Below are 18,341 nucleotides of genomic sequence, written 5' to 3' on the forward strand. Positions count from 1 at the left end.
TCGACATAGTTTCGCTGGTCGTAGGGGGAGAGAGAAATAATAAAAAGGAAAACATAAAAAAAAAAATGACGACTCGGAAACGGTTGGAGATCGAGTTACCCCTGTTTAAAAACTCTTCACTCTATTTCGTTTGACAAAACACTCGAAAAGAAGTAGAGCAAATATGGAGTAGGACTTTGTTCAATGGACTAGCTTCTTTCAATGGGATTCGTAATTCTCTTCTTTCCTTTTACGCTTCCCTGACTCCAAAATTGATGCCATGCGAACTTTTTCTAATTCGAAACGGAAAAATCTTTTCTAAAACGGAATTTTTTTTATCCACTTTATCTTAATATATTTTAATTTTCATTAAACGGTTTTACGAAGAAAATATTCTTGTCTGCAATAGCATCTCTCGACCTTATTTACTACATCACTTTACAGGAAAGGACGGTAAAAAAAGCGTATATTAATTTTAACGAAGAAAACAATTACAGAGAAATGTGGCAGAAAAAACAGAAAATAAATTGCTTAGATGTAGAAATAAATTTCAAAATTCAGTCTGTATACGTATACATTATTTTAAGAAACTATATTTAAATAATAGTAGTTAATATATTATCTTTGGGATGTCAATTATACGAAGGGTGCATATTATATCATTACGTGAAGAAGTTGTGAGAACGAGAAAATATTTATTTTCTCATTCGACACGAGGAATGCATTCTTATATAAGATACGTCGAGCAGCGGTAAGTGACTGGTAAAAGTAGAGATTGCGGGTCACCAACTGATTACCGAATGTCAAGGGTAGGTGTCGACGAACGTTGCAGATATCGGTATAATTATACCGCAGAAAATTATATCTGGTGTGTAGCCCGCCAAAGTACCGCCTCCTCGTCACATCCACACCCTGCATCTTCATTTCGCTACCTTCTCTTATCTCCATCCGTGATCGGAAGTGGGTAATGTCGCGCGATGCCAGCAATAACTACACGCAAAATCTAGTCGAATGGTTCTATCGTCCCGCGTAACTTTTCTTCAATGTTTTCAACATTAGTATCAAAGTTTTTAGTAACGCGGCAAAGATTTGATCTTTGTCGTTTATTTTTTTAACCAATTGCTCTGAATGTCCTACGTGTTGCAAACTGCTACAATACGAAATTAACAGGATGTGTCTCGTTAATTTTGCCTTTCGTAAGAGGAATAACTCGATTTTTTTGTTACCTTCGAGAAGCGAGGGTGACTTTCGATTGGCTCTCGACAGGTCAAACTAAAGTATGCGGCCTTCGACTAATAAATTCCACATAGCTAATAGAAGACATTAAAAGTGTCTAAGTTGGACCAGAGCGTGAATTACTTCCCTTAAACAGCGGGATAAGAACTGCAGGGGGTTCTAAACAACTAACATCAACGTTCAAGTTTTTAGTCCAGAATATTTGTGGCCCTTTGGGTTGGTTTATTCCACCTTTTTATTACCCTCCAGTCAAATTTGCCGAGTCGAGTTAACTATCTTGGCAAATTTTAAACAACTGCCACCATAAAAAAAAGCACGGAACCGATTTTTTTTCGTCTCTTCCTTCCCTCTGCAACGAACAGACCACCAAGATGGGCAAAATTGATTCATTTACTAAAAATATATCATAGAAGATTCTCGTGGGAACCGAGATATTTGGCATAGTAAAATTTTGTGAGAAAATTACCAAATAGAGTGATATATACAGAAACGTGAAGCACGAGCTTAAGTATATTCGCTCTTTAAATGGATAGATCACGACATTACGACACCTCGACCCGGCTACTGCCGATCGTAAGTAACCTTTAACCTTTCCACCTTTAGGTATCACGTCACGACCGTACGACACCCATTCCGAGGTCGCTGTCCCTGCCAGATCTTGCCACCTGGTGCCCGAAACAGGAAACACGTTATCCGAGGAACACAATGAACGACAAACATCTATGGGACAATGAAAAAGTAGATAAACTCGCATCAGTGTATTTATCTTTCTATTACTGTCCACACGCAACTTCACGAAATTTCGCGTGAGTCATTTCCTGCCACGTTTAGCATCACGTAAAACGTATTCGCTCCCATATTTTACTAGAACAATATAATAATTAAACTAGAAAGAAGCCACATAAATTACGTCCCTCTAACGCATTCCACCATCTTTTTTTTTCTACCGAGCCACACGGGACGACTCCATTTTTTTCATTATTATTATTATTATAATTTTTTCTCTTTTTTCGGGGGTACAGAAATCGGTAAATAGGGAAGATAAGGAAATTGTGCAGTTCCTGATGCATTAAACGATTGAGTCGTTTAGCGTTTGAGCGATCGATATATCAAATTTCGTCTTTCTACCCCATTATCTTTACCAACTGTATTGTAATTATGTACTTACTTTACTAGTTCATCCTTAAAAAAAGGAGGAGGAAGGGAGGGATGGGAGGAAAAAAAAAGATTTCCGCGTTTCATTCTTACCCCACGGTCTCGTTTGGTGCCGATAGGGAGCGAGCCATTAGCTTCCTCGTTCGGTCATTAACGACAACCACAAGTGGGGAATATCTGGTCTCGGGATATTAAGTCTGCAGGTTTATTAATTCCCTGGCTGTCTCCTCCCGCTCCCGCAAACCAGAACAGATTACCCAGATCCTAACACCAAATCGATACCAGTAACACATCTCCCTCCATCTTAGCACCCCCGTTATGACAGAATTCCCACTTTAATACGTGGGATGGAGCACTTAAAACACTCGACACTTCACGGATAAAATATACCATCTTTATTATCAAATTACAGACATGTCATTAGATTTTTATATAACAACTCATAGGTTAGAACGAAATTCGTTTTAACGTTTTCGGTACTTAAACAATTCCTTATAAAGGCGTGCAATTTTGCACGAGTAATTCAATGACATTCGGGGTGATAAAAAAAATTGCAAAAGGGTTCCCCTCGTTATAACGTAATTCGTTTGTGCTTCTGATATATACCGTAGTTTTCCATGTTTGTATAAGAAATCGTAAACTTAATCGGGGATTATAGGGAAATTAAAAATATAAACAAATTGTAACGGGTGTATTCGATCTGTTTAATTGTTTCCTCGATGTAACGCAGTTTTAACACACACTACAAATACAATAGCTTACTTTGATATGTTAAATAGTGCGATTAATCGACTCTTGACTCAAAGGGAATAAAAATATAAACCATCTTTATTATCAAATTACAAGTCCATTCCGATTTCGTCAACAAATCTTCATGTACAAGATGCACCTCGACAGTTTTAATCATTCAACAAAACAAAAAAAATGACCGATGTAAGAGGTCGAAACCGACGTCCAATTCACTAATGACGGTGACAAAACGGGACAATTGTGGCAGAGGATCGAATCTTCCACGTGCGAGGGGAGGAAAAAGGTAATTGGCAAAGTCGAGGGATAGTGCAGGGAGTGATGAGAGACAGTCCAAAGGAGGAGGAGGAGGAGGAGGGAAAAAAAGTTCTGGCTGGCTGATTAGGCGAGGGACACGACGACAATGCAGGGCCACAGATGTAATCTCGTCTTCTGTATCTGGACCCCTTTCTCCCGTTTCGACATTGTGACAAACGGTAGGCGTGCAGAATGTCTGGTGGTGCCACTGTCATCCGGAAAGAAACGACAGAATTTATCTGGAAATCATTAAAGGAGCATCTTGCGGCACTTTAAGAATTTAAGACTCATTTTAAAATATTAAAACATAATTAAATGTAACGATAACGTTTTATTAACAAAAACATGTCGTATGATACATTGCGCGCCTCCTAACGGCATCGACGTCATTGAGTTTTAGCTTGGTCCACCAGGCGATTAGTGACCTTCCAATAGTAGATCATCTGAACTGCGATGACGAAATTGGCCAAAGTGGCCACGACGTATGTCACGATGATTAAATCATCGCCGGTCTCTTGCACCGAAGTAAAGATTCTGGCGCAGGAACCCACGAAGAGGAGGAAAACCGTTCCAGCCGACAATTGGCCCGTGTGCCCGTTCTTGTAATTCTGTACAGCTTGCACCATCTAGTGAGAAAAAACAGAGATTTTTCTTTAGAAAAAGACAAGAGAATCTTCTTCCGTCGGATCAGATGTGAGTCAGCGGTCCCGACTTAAGATCTCGTTATTCTTCAACAAAAGAGGCAACGTCTCACACATGACGTATTACGGAATAGACTCTTAATTACGTCCCACCCACTTATGCTATTACCTGATGACGTCAGCGGCCATCTTACCCGGTGCCGTAGGGGGGTAGCAACCTTTGATGTGGCCGTCGGAAGGACGGCTTGTTTAAAGTTGCAGTATTTGTCACCGCGGCCGACGCAGCTGACGATGACGTCGGATGCGGACAAATTAGCCCGCCGACGGTTACGTCTTCGCACTACCACACCCGCCAAAGCGTGCTCCTGACAGGAGGTCAGTGGGTGGTCAGTTCATTAGGGTTTTCATCAGCCCAACAAATTTCCTTGCCCACGTGACGGAGGGCGAGACCAATAAGAAAAAACTCCCACAATGAATCCATTTAGATACAGCAGTCTAAATGCCCCGTCTGGAGGGGAAGTTATTTTTTTAAAAAAAGCACCCGAACGAACAGACGGTAAAGAAAATTAGCGATTGTCGAATGGTATAGGCAAAAACGGCAGTAAAAAGTCGAACGATAAATGGGGATGCTACCGTCTCGAGTTTAAAAACGTCACGTTCTGGTCAAAACTCGAGGGACGTAGAGGTGCCGAGGTCGCGACCCCGACCATTGGATTATAATAATTAGAGCGTCATTAAGCCACTCGCCGATAACCCTAAATCACGGTACGCCCTCTAGCCCCGGGCTTCCGTTGATTGTTTTCCAACGGTCGGGTGCTGACAGGCCAAATCCTAGAGCAAGAAACGTCGAGGGGAGAAACAAACACAGAAGAAAGTTCGGCTAAATTGCACGGAGTTCCGTTAACAAGAAGGCCTAAGATGACAATGTGCAGGATCTAAAGCCTTTCGGTTCGGTAAATCTGGATTTGCAATTGCTATAGGAGGCTCTATTAGGGTCTACATAATAAGAGAAGAAAAGGCGCTGGGCGCATATCCTTTCTCTCTCTCTCTCTACTTCGGCTCCTCGTGTAACATCATCGTTTAATTACGCGCCCTGCGCCGTCATCTGGCATAGCAATAGGCCCGCGGCGAAACCCGATACGCGAAGGGTTCTCGAGATGAGTGGGGACAATAAGAAGGCCAACAAACGAAACAATAACGTTCTAAGATTAACATATGAAAAGGAAATTGGGAAACATCACAGAAAGCGCTCCAAATTAAAAAAAAGAGCGACGACGACGACGACGGTGGTGATGATAATAATAATAATAATAACAACAGAAAAATCCACCTCCACGCACCCAATTATCCCTTATTCCAGTTTCACGCGTCCTACACCTACATCTGAGTATTATCGTGATTATTCCCTTCCCCAACGGCCCTTATTGGCTGGAGGTGAGCGGCAAAATCACGCCGTTTCGTGTCGCTATTGTCGCGCCAGGTACAGACCCCGGGGCTCGGTCACGTGACGCTGGATTATCATGACAATGTCGCGTCACGTGGATCGCGTAGACTTAAACAGCGAGAAGCAGCGCGTTTCCGTCGTAACCAAACAAATGGAATAATTTGCGAATCGATCAAGCAAACAATCTCTCTCTATTCTAATTCGAACAAAATAACAGAAGTGGAGAGGTTACGAAATAGCATTTTCTGTTTGGATTGTGATTTTATAACGCGTCACGCCACCGCTATTTGTCTCGGACGAGACAGGACAAGCGAAAAACAGTCGAAACATTAATAAAAAATAAATAAATAAAAAATATTAGGAACCCAATCGGTGACGTCCGACATTTCCGTTGGAGGTTTGACAAATGGGGCCCGCTGAAACTTCGGATGCGAAGGTATCCCCTACTGGGATTCTTGTATGGGAATGTCGAACCTTCCCCACTAGTCGAGAAACGAGCGGGACGGTATGAAAGGGAACTGCAGGGGAGGGACAGAATAGTGCACGCGCGTTCCACCTTCCTGGACTCTCGTGAATTAATTTCTTCCCCAACCGGAGGTAGGAAAATCACCGTGTTTACCGGGTCACATTGTAATTTAGAAAATTGTAGCCCGGACGCTCCCAAATCGGTACTGCCGGTTTAGCGCATTCTACCGGACAAATATATACGAATCGAGCAAGAGGGGTTCGTAATTTCGACGTCGGGTCCTCTTCCACAGTCGGAAAAAAATCTTTCCAATTCGTCGGCGTGGAAAATGGCCACGTGGTTTTTGACCCATCTCATCCATCATCACACGCTAGTCCCGTGGATCACTTGAAGATTCAACACCTGGACCCACCTGTAATTGTCAGGGTCATCTTTCGCCTTCCCAAAACGTCGGAGCGGGAATACTACCGCCGACTTTTTTCTCATTTACGTCATCGTCACCTCTAAAATAAATGAAGAGGAGGATACAGAAACCGAAAGCAAACCGATATTGGCAGCTATTAATTTAAACATCAGAGCAAAAAAGAAAGCTGTATACGTTAAAAAACACCCCGATACTAACTACGCCCCCAGACATGGCGGTGGGGGAGGGGCCGAGGACCCCCGGGAACGGCAATGTAATCACTATACCCCCCGACCGAGGTGGGAAAAAATGATTGACCCGAAGTTCTACAGGTGTAGTAAAGCCCACGTGCGATAGTCGTCCAGGGTGTGGTCCAGAAAAGAAACAGGATAGCACCAGGCTGATAGCTTTCTTGTAATGAGTCACTCAACGCGGTTCTTCCATTTTTAAATAATTAACCCGATAGGAACAAGTAATTTACGTCTTTCTTGGGTCGAGAAAGAAGGGAAAAAATCCCAGACAAGTTCCCAAGCGGAGGGATGCCGACTCCTCCTCGATAGATACGGGCACGAGGAAGGGCGGTACATTGGCAGACCTCTATTAACTCACTGTCCCTTGGCGAAATTACTGGTCTTTGTTTTAAAAAGTTACAATCGGTAGTAATAGCAGGTTTAGTTTCTTTGATGGATGGCAAAAGGTGAACCAGGAGCCCAGATAATAACTTGGGGCATAGGTGGTGTATGAAACCCAAGGGACCCATTCGACCTATTATCGGTATACGAACTCATCTGTTACACATTACAACACCGACGTGGGCGTCTCGCCAAATTTTTGCGAGACGAAAGAAAAAAATTTCTTCCAGACACTTACTTTACCAACTACGATTATGGGCACATTGAAGGCTTGCATTTTCCACAAGAGATCCTTCGAAGTGGCACCGCCAAATAGTAGATACAGGATAAAACTGTACAGGGCCACGAACATATGACTGGCATTCCTATAACCGTTGTAGAAGAGGATCAGATATGCGATGAAGGCCGTTTCAATAAGCAGGAAGAAACTCTCCCCCCATGCACTGAAAAAAAAAAATATATATATATATATATATTAAGATTATATCTTTAAAAAATTGGAAAATTCAATGGCATGCTAGAAAAAAGTGATAAAGAGGCAAGCACGTGGATATCTGTCATCTTGATTTCGAATTCTATTACGTCATTTCATTTTTTTAAAATAACTTTCACAGTTAAGGTTTTAACCACTGCAACACATTAAAAACTGTGCGAAAGACGGAGGATCGGCAACGCCATCTGGCGCCTGACGACGTTATTAAGAATGGTACAATTACGCGCGATTCGAATCGGGACTGCGTGACCAAAATAAAAAAAAGAAATGTAATTATGCAGTTTAATTACGGTAGAGGCGCACGTCGGGCCCTCTGACCCGCAACGGGGGTCGTTCGGCGCAGACCAACAATTTATCTAAATCTTTTGTTTTTGAAGTAAGAGCCGCCTTTCCGCCTCATCAGCCGATTCGTCCGACATTTTGCTCTCGCGCCATTTCCCGCGCACAAAACACGCCATGTTTCATCGGTAATTAGACATTGACACTAATTACTATATTACCGAAGGAATTCTTTCCCAACCCTTTTGGTATGGTCGCTCTCACAATGAAAAAGCGCGGAGGGGTAAAGGGGAGGACCAGAGGGAATAACAATAAAAATAAATAAATAAAAAATGCAGCAGCAACCTTCAGTCCGGTTTCTCCTTCTTGTAAAGGCCTCACGTCATCTGTCAGTGGCCGGCTCATTAAACCGTCGCCCATTAAACCCCGTCGAAACCCCTTCGGGCGGCGAAGGGGGAAGCGAATGGATGAGGGGGAAGGAATTAGTCGGTCTTGGAATTTAATTGCGCCCCCTCCGCGCACTCTTCTCCTACTTCTACTTTCTTCTTCTTCTTCCATCGCTCGTTTCGCTCCCCCTCCACCGACCCGCCGGATGAAAAATTAATGGTAGCTAATTGCGGACGGCCCGGGGAACGCTTATGTTGGTCGGGGTGAATAGAAACTCGGCAGGGACCCTTTTGCCCCCCTTCTTTCGCTCGTCGTCGTCCTTTTGTGTTGACCGCTAGGGGAGACCGGAGCGAAACAATTGGACCGCCTCACGTGACTTACCCCCTTCCTTTCGCCGAAACTTTTGTGGTTTTTCCGCTCGGGATGCTCTGGTTTGAAGGAAACACAAATGGAGATTAAAGGGACCTGTGGATGGCCCGACTGAAAACAAACTCTTCGCTATCAGCTAAAAATTTCTCTCCATCACGCTTTAAAAATTTCCCCATTACGAACTGCAATCATTTTTCAAACGCCAGAATATACAACACTGCCAATTGCAAAACAAAGTTTTTTCTCTCCATAAATTAAGATAAAAATTCCGAACGCTACATTACTCGACACCAGCAGCAACTACTAACTGTACCGCCATCTATGAGAAATATTTTTCATTACTTTCTGTAATAAATAGATCAACTAGCAAATTTTAATTAAAATAACTGACACTTTTCAATTCGTACGTTCCAATAAATTATTTTTCTTTAATTGCCAATTTTAGCACTTGAAAATCATTCGTTTCTATTTACACGCATAAATTAATTACATTTAATTAAAAAGATTTTAAATTTAATCCAATTAAATTGTTCATATTTTATTTATTTTTAAGGACGTTTGAAAGATGAAAAATTTCACAATTTAAATTGTAATGAATCACTTTTTAATACTTAAAAAAAAAAAAAATGAAAAGAATCTTCAGACTTTTTTGAAAAATTTACAATAAAAACTTTAATTCATTTATATTTTAATTAAAAAAATTACTACTACAATTATATAAATAAAACAAACTTTTATGTTTTCATTATATTTTTAAAAAATTATAATTCCATCTAAAACACATGAAAAACCGAATAAATATTGGTAGATTTTGAGGAAAACAAGTTTAACTATCGTATAATTCAGGTGTTAAAATATAAACACTCCATTTCTTGTTTAATTTCGACAAACGTTGCTATAAACCTCGATAGTTCAGCTTGAGTAACTAGGCTGAGAAATATCCTATTTAGTGTTTAACGACTACACACAATACAAACAAACGAAAGCTACTGAAAAAATATAACTGAATTATATTTTACATTTGATCATTTATTATTAATAACTTTACGCCCGTACATTATTGTTATTTAACGCTAGCGACCAAATAACTACAGTTTAAATACCACAAAACTCCATACTTTATGTTACAAATATTAACTAATGATTATATTTGATACATTTTATTTTCTTTCATTCACTTTCACAAACTTCTACCTTATCAGTCATACAATTTAGACTGGTAAACAGAAGGCATTTGTTATGAAATATTGTAAACAATCGTAGTATATACTTATAAATTTATTTTTGTAAAATGTTATTAATTAATCAAAATTCAAATATTTTAAAAAATAAATCGAAGGTGGTCCCACAGGTTTACTCTGTTATTTCCGCTCCATCGTTAAATAACAATAGTTAAGAGTATTACATATTACGCAGGAATATTTATATAAACACAATAAAATCTGGGATAATTATTTTTCCGTCGAATTTCTGAGAAATATTATGAATTAAAACTGTAGATAATGTTATTAACAATCTGTATTTATCGTGCAATTGAGATAAAAATGCAAATATTTGTGCAGAGGAGTGACTTTTTTTTTCTTCTGCAATAATCTTTTCTATGAGTATATTATTATATGTATAACTGTATTACTGTACAGTATACAGTAATACAGTATTTACTGTACTGTATACTGTATATTCGAAGATAGTAAGGAATATATCGACAGAAAATCGGTTTAAAATTTTTATTTTACTTTAACATCACTGACATAAAAAGTCTCAATTCCTAAAATATCCTAACCTCCCACATTTTCTACGATTTATAGTTATAAAATCAACCAAGTATGCTAATTATATATAGAGTTTTCATACTAAAAAAAGTCCAATTTTCTTCTCCAAATGGGAGAAAATATATAGAAAATGTGTGAGTGAATTAGCGAGGAAGACAGACGTTACGCAAAGGTTTCCAATATGGCAGTGTGCTGACAATGGACAAACAAGAAATCCGTTTTTTTAAGAAAAAATAAAATAATAGCTTTACATATTTATTTAATTTAAACAAATTTTCTTACAAATATGTATTATAATTAATTAAAAAATATAAATACTTTTTACGTATAGAAACATTTTATTTCGATTAAACGAATAAGATGTTACACCTGTTAAGATTTTTGCGGAATATGCCAACTTCTTTCATAATGTATTAACTATTATAAATGTTATTACTGAAGTTAAATTATATAATTAACAATTTTAGTAAAATTTAACTATCTATAAAAACAAAGTTCGACTAGACCTGAACATCCTGAGAATTAGGCTCCTATTAGTAGAAGAAAAAACATTCAAAATTTATCTTAAATTAGTATTAGTAGCGAGGTTGAGGCCAAAGTTTTAAACGCGAAAACGTGTACGTCGGACGTTCAGCGCCGCTTTCCTGTAAGCTTTCCTGTAAGCCTAGAAGTTTGACAATGGCGTTTGGAACGTTTAGCATGATTCCACCGACGTTCCAAACGCCATTGTCAAACTTCTAGGCTTACAGGAAAGCGGCGCTGAACGTCCGACGTACACGTTTTCGCGTTTAAAACTTCGGCCTCAACCTCGCTAGTAATAAAAGTATAACATAAAACAGATTTCGAGAGAAACATTTCAATGTGGCACAATTTGTGAAAATATTGGGCAAGGGAGCCTCATAAAAACTAAGGAATTTTCGCAAAATCGAACTTTAAAATTCTACTTTTGGGAGTTTAAGTAACTATTAAAAAAGAACAGAAAGCTGGCTCAAATTAGAATCTAACAAATATATTTTAAACTAAATAGATACAAAGCATATCGATTATAAACACCGTTTCTCCTCCTAAAAATCACTATTATATTTATGTAATTAGAACAACTTTAACAGAACAAAGGTATTCATGATATTACATATAAATAGTATTGTTGGAGATGAGATTTATTATTTATCAAATTCACTAGTCTAATCTGAGAAGATTAATTTTCTTTTATTCTCCCTACTTGCCTAGGTGACTTACTAATTATTTTAAACCTCAAAAATTTTCTAGACCCAAGTTGTTTTCAACAGTCATACTTTTATAAGGAAATACATAGAATATGTATGTAATTTATTAAATTAAAAAACAGTATGTAGTATTACTTTTATGTACAGTATGTATATTGAAAACATTATATATAACAGTTTATGGGTTTTCTATCATGAGCAGGATAATATTAAATATAAAAAATGTCACATGATATTAAATGGTTTGTTTATTTGTGAATGCAGTAAGTCTACTTGGACTATATATTACTACCCTCAAACATAATAAGATAATCCCCATGATAAAAGACTTGTAACAGGATACAGTAGGGTAAAAACATGTAACAAGTAATAAAACACTAACAAAAAAGGAAGTAAATGTGAAAAAGTACAAATATAAGTATTAAAAACAGGAAACTAAAACAGTTTAAAATATCTAAATTAAACTAAAAGTGGATTATGTAATAGAACTATAAAATGTAGAAAAAGAGAAGTAAAACCAGATGCATTAAGCTGTGTGAACTAAAAATTTACAGTGATTCTTCTTCTAATATAGCCTTAATCCTTCCAGTTAATTTCTTTCACGTTTGTTCTAACGTTTTCGGCCCACCCTGGGCCATCTTCAGGAATATAATGAATGAACGTGTAGAATTAGAACGTATACATTGAATGCCTTCCGATTCAAATTACGTTAGAACAAACGTGAAAGAAATTAACTGGAAGGATTAAGGCTATATTAGAAGAAGTACATTCATCCAGTACGTTTGATTGATGTGAGTTGGAATTTACAGTGATGCTTAAATTGCTGAAAACTGCAATAAAAAAGATGTTCAACAGGATGAGATCCTCTAAAATATAACGATCTAGAGCCATTAAGTCTATAATTGAGAGCAGAGAATGTTTCATTTCTACTCTTATGTTTCTAGGAATTCTTAATCCTAATTTACAAAGTGGTACTAAAACATTAAAAAAATTTATAACAACAAAATCCACTTGAAATATTCAATATGAAGGGGTCCTAGTCTAGATTTGACAACTTCTCCAGAGTTGGTGAAAGGCAAATTGGAAAGTTTATTTAATAGAAGGTAAGTTTTATTAAGTTCAATAATAACTTTTTAAAGGAGACTGTAAGCTGCAGAAGACCAAACTGATTGACAGTTATAATTAATGACTGAAAGTTTGAAAAAAATTGATAAAACACAAATGTTTACAAAATTTTAGTTTAACAGAGCATTTGCAAAGTTTTCCAATGAAGTTAAAAGTTTGAAATTTTATATAAATCATAAGACTATTTAACAGAGGTTCCAGTTATAATTTCATCTTTAAAAAATTTTATATCAAATTATAAAATTTTATACAAAAATTTGAAATTTCTAACATTTTAATTTTTAAAACTTCAACTTAAATTTAAAATGCTACAATGCAAGCTAATATTAAACCAAAAAAGTTGGAAATTTTTATGTAGATTATGTGCTAAATGATAATATCAGAATAAATCATAAATTGTAATGAAATTTTTTAAAAATGTTATTGTTACAGTGAGGGACTGATTTTGTAGCATAATTTGATCATTATTATATACAATAACAAGAAAAAACAAACCTTTTTTTCTGATATGACTTTTAAAATTCTTATTAAAATTAATAAAAATGTTAGATATCTTATTAATAGTGGGTTTAGTCATCATCAAATGCTTGAATGAAGAATGTGATTCAAGTGGAATATACCAATAGTAGACAAAATGTAGCTCATTTAGCATGAGCTGCATGTCACTCAATGTCAGTGGTACAGAACAACTAGTGCACTATATTTTTCCATTCAACAATTTTGAGTGACATGTTTGGATATCACTTTGCCCTTTTGAAAAGACAAAAAAAACATTAAATTACAATAAATAAATGACATTACACTGATGTCTGCCTAATAAATTTAACCTGACTGACAACAACCAAATACTAATATTATCATGACACCATCAACATTATAGTGTTATGTTGTAACATTATTAGCTCTTACTAATACTAACACAAGTATGCTCCTTGGAGCATATCTAATTGGCACCTGTGCTATACAGGGGCAAATTCTCTGGGCTTGCTTGGCATATGCCGCATGCTTAAGAGAAAGTTTTGACTGTCAATATACTTTTTATATGAGAACAAATATGCCAATAATAATTTATTTTAACATGTAAAACTCTTTTATCATTTGTGTTTGCTTTTACATTGGCAGCTAGCGGCTTGCTGTTTTAAATCAGTGCCATGCTTGTGGGCACTCGATTGCTTGCTTGTGTGGAGGTTTGCTGCAGCAAACAAGTGCGCACATGATGTCATTCTAAGCATTTAACATGGCCAGATTGTATCGAAAGCTTGCAATATCCAGTCAGCATACATGTATTGTGTACAGGGGTGGATCTACATAGAGATTAATAGGGTTTAAGCCCTGGGCTCCTAGTGTCAAGGACCCACAAAATTTGAATTATCAAATTTTTTAATACTTTTTCATTATAATATATTTCATATACTGTATTTACTTGTATAAAGGATGAGGTGTGACTTTAAAGATCAAAATAAAGAAAATTAGATTTATTAATAGAATTCTAATTTTATTTCGTTTAATCACAAGTAAAATATCAAATGAATGTAAATGCACATATTATCCTGCAAAAATTACTGGCATTTTAAACTTTAAGGAAAAATCTTGTAAAATCGACAACATAATTTGTTCATGTAAAGCTGGACAATCGGGAACCATGTTTTCCAATTCTTAACAGTTGAATCCACTCTATGTCGATTACACTTATGAATTTCTTCGAATTCTGATTTCCGAATAATCATCTGTTTTCACGTGGGAATGGATTAAAACTTATATTGAGCTCCTGTGTGATTTTGGAATTTCAATCTGGAATTCAATTCAAAAGCTTCTCTTTTTCCTATTGCTTTTCATCTTTACTCTTGACAATATACAAGAATGATTCAAACGACCCAGATAAAATACTTTTGGTTTTAGATACAAAAGGATGAGCATCCAGTAAAAAATGTGAATACACGGTTCACAAAAATTATTTGCAAAAACGCACAGAATCTTTTGCTTGCATGTAAAGGACCTAGGAATTTGAAGCTGTGATAAATGAATAAAAATCTCGTTTTATATACGAGTAAATACGGTATTTCATGTGTAGATATGATGGGCTTTATAATAGTCCATACTTTTTTACTCACACCAAATAACATTTCTGCCCAATGTTTATTACTTTAATTTGCGATTCTACAATGTGATAACTAAAACCAGGACATCTAGACACAAAAAAAATCACACAATTTACAATTTTCGTAACTATTTCTTTGATTTTCAGTGATTTTTGTAATTTTTATTTTTCTTAGAAAAGAGCAGGATTTTGTTAGTAAAAGTAACATTTGAAAACTTTAGAAAAATCAAAAAATATATGTATGCTTTCATGGAATCTAAATCCTACTTCAACATTCCAGAAGAACAGGAGTTCAATTTCCATCTAATAAAACAAAATCTTAAGGACTTGATAAGAGAAAATAACTTAAATCTATTATTGAATCAGCTGATATTTTACTATTAGGTTAAGTAAGAATTATTCTGCTAAGATATGGAGATTATAAAAGTTTTTGGTTGAAATCTATGTTTAGATTAAAGTTTTTTGAAGTTGTAAAGTATATTCGAATAAACAGAGATGTAAAATATCAATTAAAAATGTTAAGTATCAAAAATGAAATGCTACAGGAACATTTCAAATGTCAAAATCCTAATTTGGAGAAGGCTTTAAGTTTAGTATAGTAGAGATTTTATTAATTAGTGTTAAAATTAATACAATTTAAAACACACTACCAAACCTAAATTCCATCCAGTGTTTAAACCTGATAAGGTCTCAAAAGAGGATCAAAAATGTTTCTAAATGTGTTTAATTTTGTTACTGAATGGAATTTAGGTTTGGTGGCATGTTCAAGTTTGTCAAACAGTCCAGTTTGTGAAGAACAGAACTATTAATAACAACTTAAAATGTATACTAAATTTTGCAGTACACAACAAATGATAAATTTTTCAGTAATAATTACTGAACTCAATGAATATTAAAAAATCCTTATTTTATAATGCATGTATTAGAAAAAATAAAAATATAAATTCAAATCAATTATAAATGCTAAATGATTTCCCAGATTCAGTAACAACACCAAACAAAAATGGCAAATACAGTACTTCATAGAAAATTTTATTAATTAATGATTTTTAAATTTCAATTTATTTGCGATTTTTTTGAAACTGAAAGTTGAAGTCTATTGACACAACTCTGATTTTAACAAGATACTGCTTAAATTTTTATTCTTTTGTATGCCTGACAATAAAATGAATCTGATCACGAAGAGAAAAATTTTTTCAACAACTAAAAACATAAAACTGAAATGTGTACTTTAAAATAACAAATTGATGAAAAGTTTGTTAAATGCAATTGCATTTATATTAGGTTGAATGTCCTACAATTTACTCTTTTTGAATTTTATACAAATGTAGGTACTACATAAAAATTAAATTTTAAAAATTCAAAATTATTGCTGCAACAGAATTATTATATTAAGTGTTATAAAGAAATAATGTAGAAAATTTTAAATATTGACTTCATTTATGTATAAGCAAAAATCATTGACACCTGTTAGTTTGGGAAAAATTATTTTCAGAGTACCAGTATTCCTAATGGTTGCCAAATTGAATTTGATATTTAAGAGTTGCATGTAATAGTAACATAATTTACCATTAATACATTCATAGTAACATTCTACAAAATTAAAGTTCAATAAAAGAATTCTGTTTACTAATGTTGAAATCATATATGATGATAATAGAAAAATATACAGTAAGGGTATGACTATGCAGACGCGAATTTACAGCGAACAAGAGGTTGCAAGCAGTTTAGTTTTCGCGAAGGAAAACTATGCACAAGCGAGAAGCAAGAAATAATGCTGGCGAGAACGAATTTCTGGTTCTTACGCATATCTGACAGTTTTTGATATTTATCGCGTCTTGCCTCCTCTCGCGACATATTCTCGCTTGCTCGGAAAATTCACTTGCTTGTGTCTGCACAGTCGCACCCTAAGACCCTGCTTAATGGGAGGGATGTGTTCCCAGACAACAAAGAGTTAAGCAAAACAGCATTAAACGAGACCATTTTAACAGAGTAAATAGGGATAGGAGAACATGTGACCAAAAAATAAGCAAATTTTACTATAATTTTAAGTTATTTTTATATAAATTTTTGCATAATAATATATGTTAAATAACACATAAACATATGCACACAGAAATGTAAAGTTAATTTTTTGTGACGAAGGTCGTGGCTCTTCTGAAATTCTTGTTTTTTTTTTTTTTGCAATGAAGTCGCAAAGTTTCATTTGTCGCTTTTTCTTTCCTTAAGCAAATGTCGGTAGAAGGAGATCGAATCCAAAATGCCTCGTTTTGCTTTGGCACTCCTATCAAAATCTGGATCATTCGCTACAATTTGATCAACGATATTGATTATCGTTACCAAACTTTTACTAAGGAAAACTGTAAAGAAATTTTTTGAGTTCTTCGTCATCAGAATCTCTATTTTCCATTTCTACACGAATTCCTTGTTCTGCCAGTTCCTGAAGGTTGTCATTGGTAAGGCTCTTACCAGAAACCTGAAGTAACTCCCCAATATCCTGCTCATCTACATCTGCTGTATCGATTAAGTTGACAATTTTGTCAACCTAACAATACAGCGATATGCTATTCTCGATGAGAATTCTTGGATACCTTCAGCCATAACTTCTTCCACACTCTGTTCATGCATTTATCAGTTAATTCTTGCCAAACAAAGTCGATATTTCCTATGGCATCCATGGTGTTATATTTTTTCCAAAATTGCACAAAACAAACATAGATTTAAGGGAAGTACAGGAAGTCTTTTGCTGATTGGTTCGTGTTCATAAATAATCGTATTATATATGAATCAATGAAATACCGCGTTAATTTGAATCAGCGTAAATTTTGAGCATTTTTTAGGTGTCAAGCAGACCGCATTATATTGAATCAGCATTAAGCGAGGCAGCGTTAAGCGGGGTCTTACTGTATTTGTCTTTTGTTGTTATAAGGAAGAAAACAGGAAATTCAGACATGGTAAGTAGAAAATAATTAAAACTGAAATTTTAGGTTCTTGAAGAATCCATTAATATTTTTATTCTTTTATAAATTTGTTAATAGTAAAAATTTTTTAATAATAATAATAAATTTATTAATATTATTGGGCCATACCTGTTATTAATAGCAAAAATTTATTCATGTTTACAGAAATTATGTTGTTAGGTAAGTAAATGCAATAAACATGACAAAATCAAGATTTATCTATGACCAAGAAATAAAAATTATATTTATTTTCTTTCTTGTTGCTAAAATAATCAAACATTTATATTTTTGAACTGAAAAAAATCTAAACTATTTAGATCATTTTTACTTATTATAAAAAGTAGGTTATAGCACTCCCAGGAATAACAGCTTCATTAGCAGGACCTCTCAATCCATCAACTAATGTTGCGTGCCCAAGATTATTCTTTGAAGCAAAAACACACAAACTTGCATGGCCATTAAGACCCCTAGTTAACAAACGCTCCCACCCAACATACTTCCTTGAGGCTGCACTAGCAAAACACGTTATATCTTTAGTCCCACCCTCCAATTTGGTAACTACAGCCACTCTGGATGCCAAAGCTTTCATAGTCACTAAGTTGAATAACCTTCCCAGTTATTCCTACCGGTGG

General features: G+C 35.5%; 1 protein-coding gene across 2 annotated transcripts in view; it reads right to left on the reverse strand.

Moving 5' to 3' along the window:
- Positions 1–3,180: 3,180 nt before the first annotated feature.
- The window catches only part of LOC136980449 (mannose-P-dolichol utilization defect 1 protein homolog), a 63,447-nt gene continuing 48,286 nt past the window's right edge, over positions 3,181–18,341 (reverse strand). For both annotated transcript variants that reach the window (XM_067276555.1, XM_067276556.1), the window contains 2 exons: positions 7,239–7,443; positions 3,181–4,040 (listed from right to left, as the gene is read on the reverse strand). In XM_067276555.1, the coding sequence (XP_067132656.1) occupies positions 3,801–4,040; positions 7,239–7,443 (445 nt within the window). In that variant the 3' untranslated portion in view covers positions 3,181–3,800. The remainder of the gene's footprint in view (positions 4,041–7,238; positions 7,444–18,341) is intronic.

This window comes from Centruroides vittatus, unplaced genomic scaffold, assembly GCF_030686945.1.
Source record: "Centruroides vittatus isolate TY-2023 unplaced genomic scaffold, ASM3068694v2 contig_7, whole genome shotgun sequence".
NCBI classification, from domain to species: domain Eukaryota; kingdom Metazoa; phylum Arthropoda; class Arachnida; order Scorpiones; family Buthidae; genus Centruroides; species Centruroides vittatus.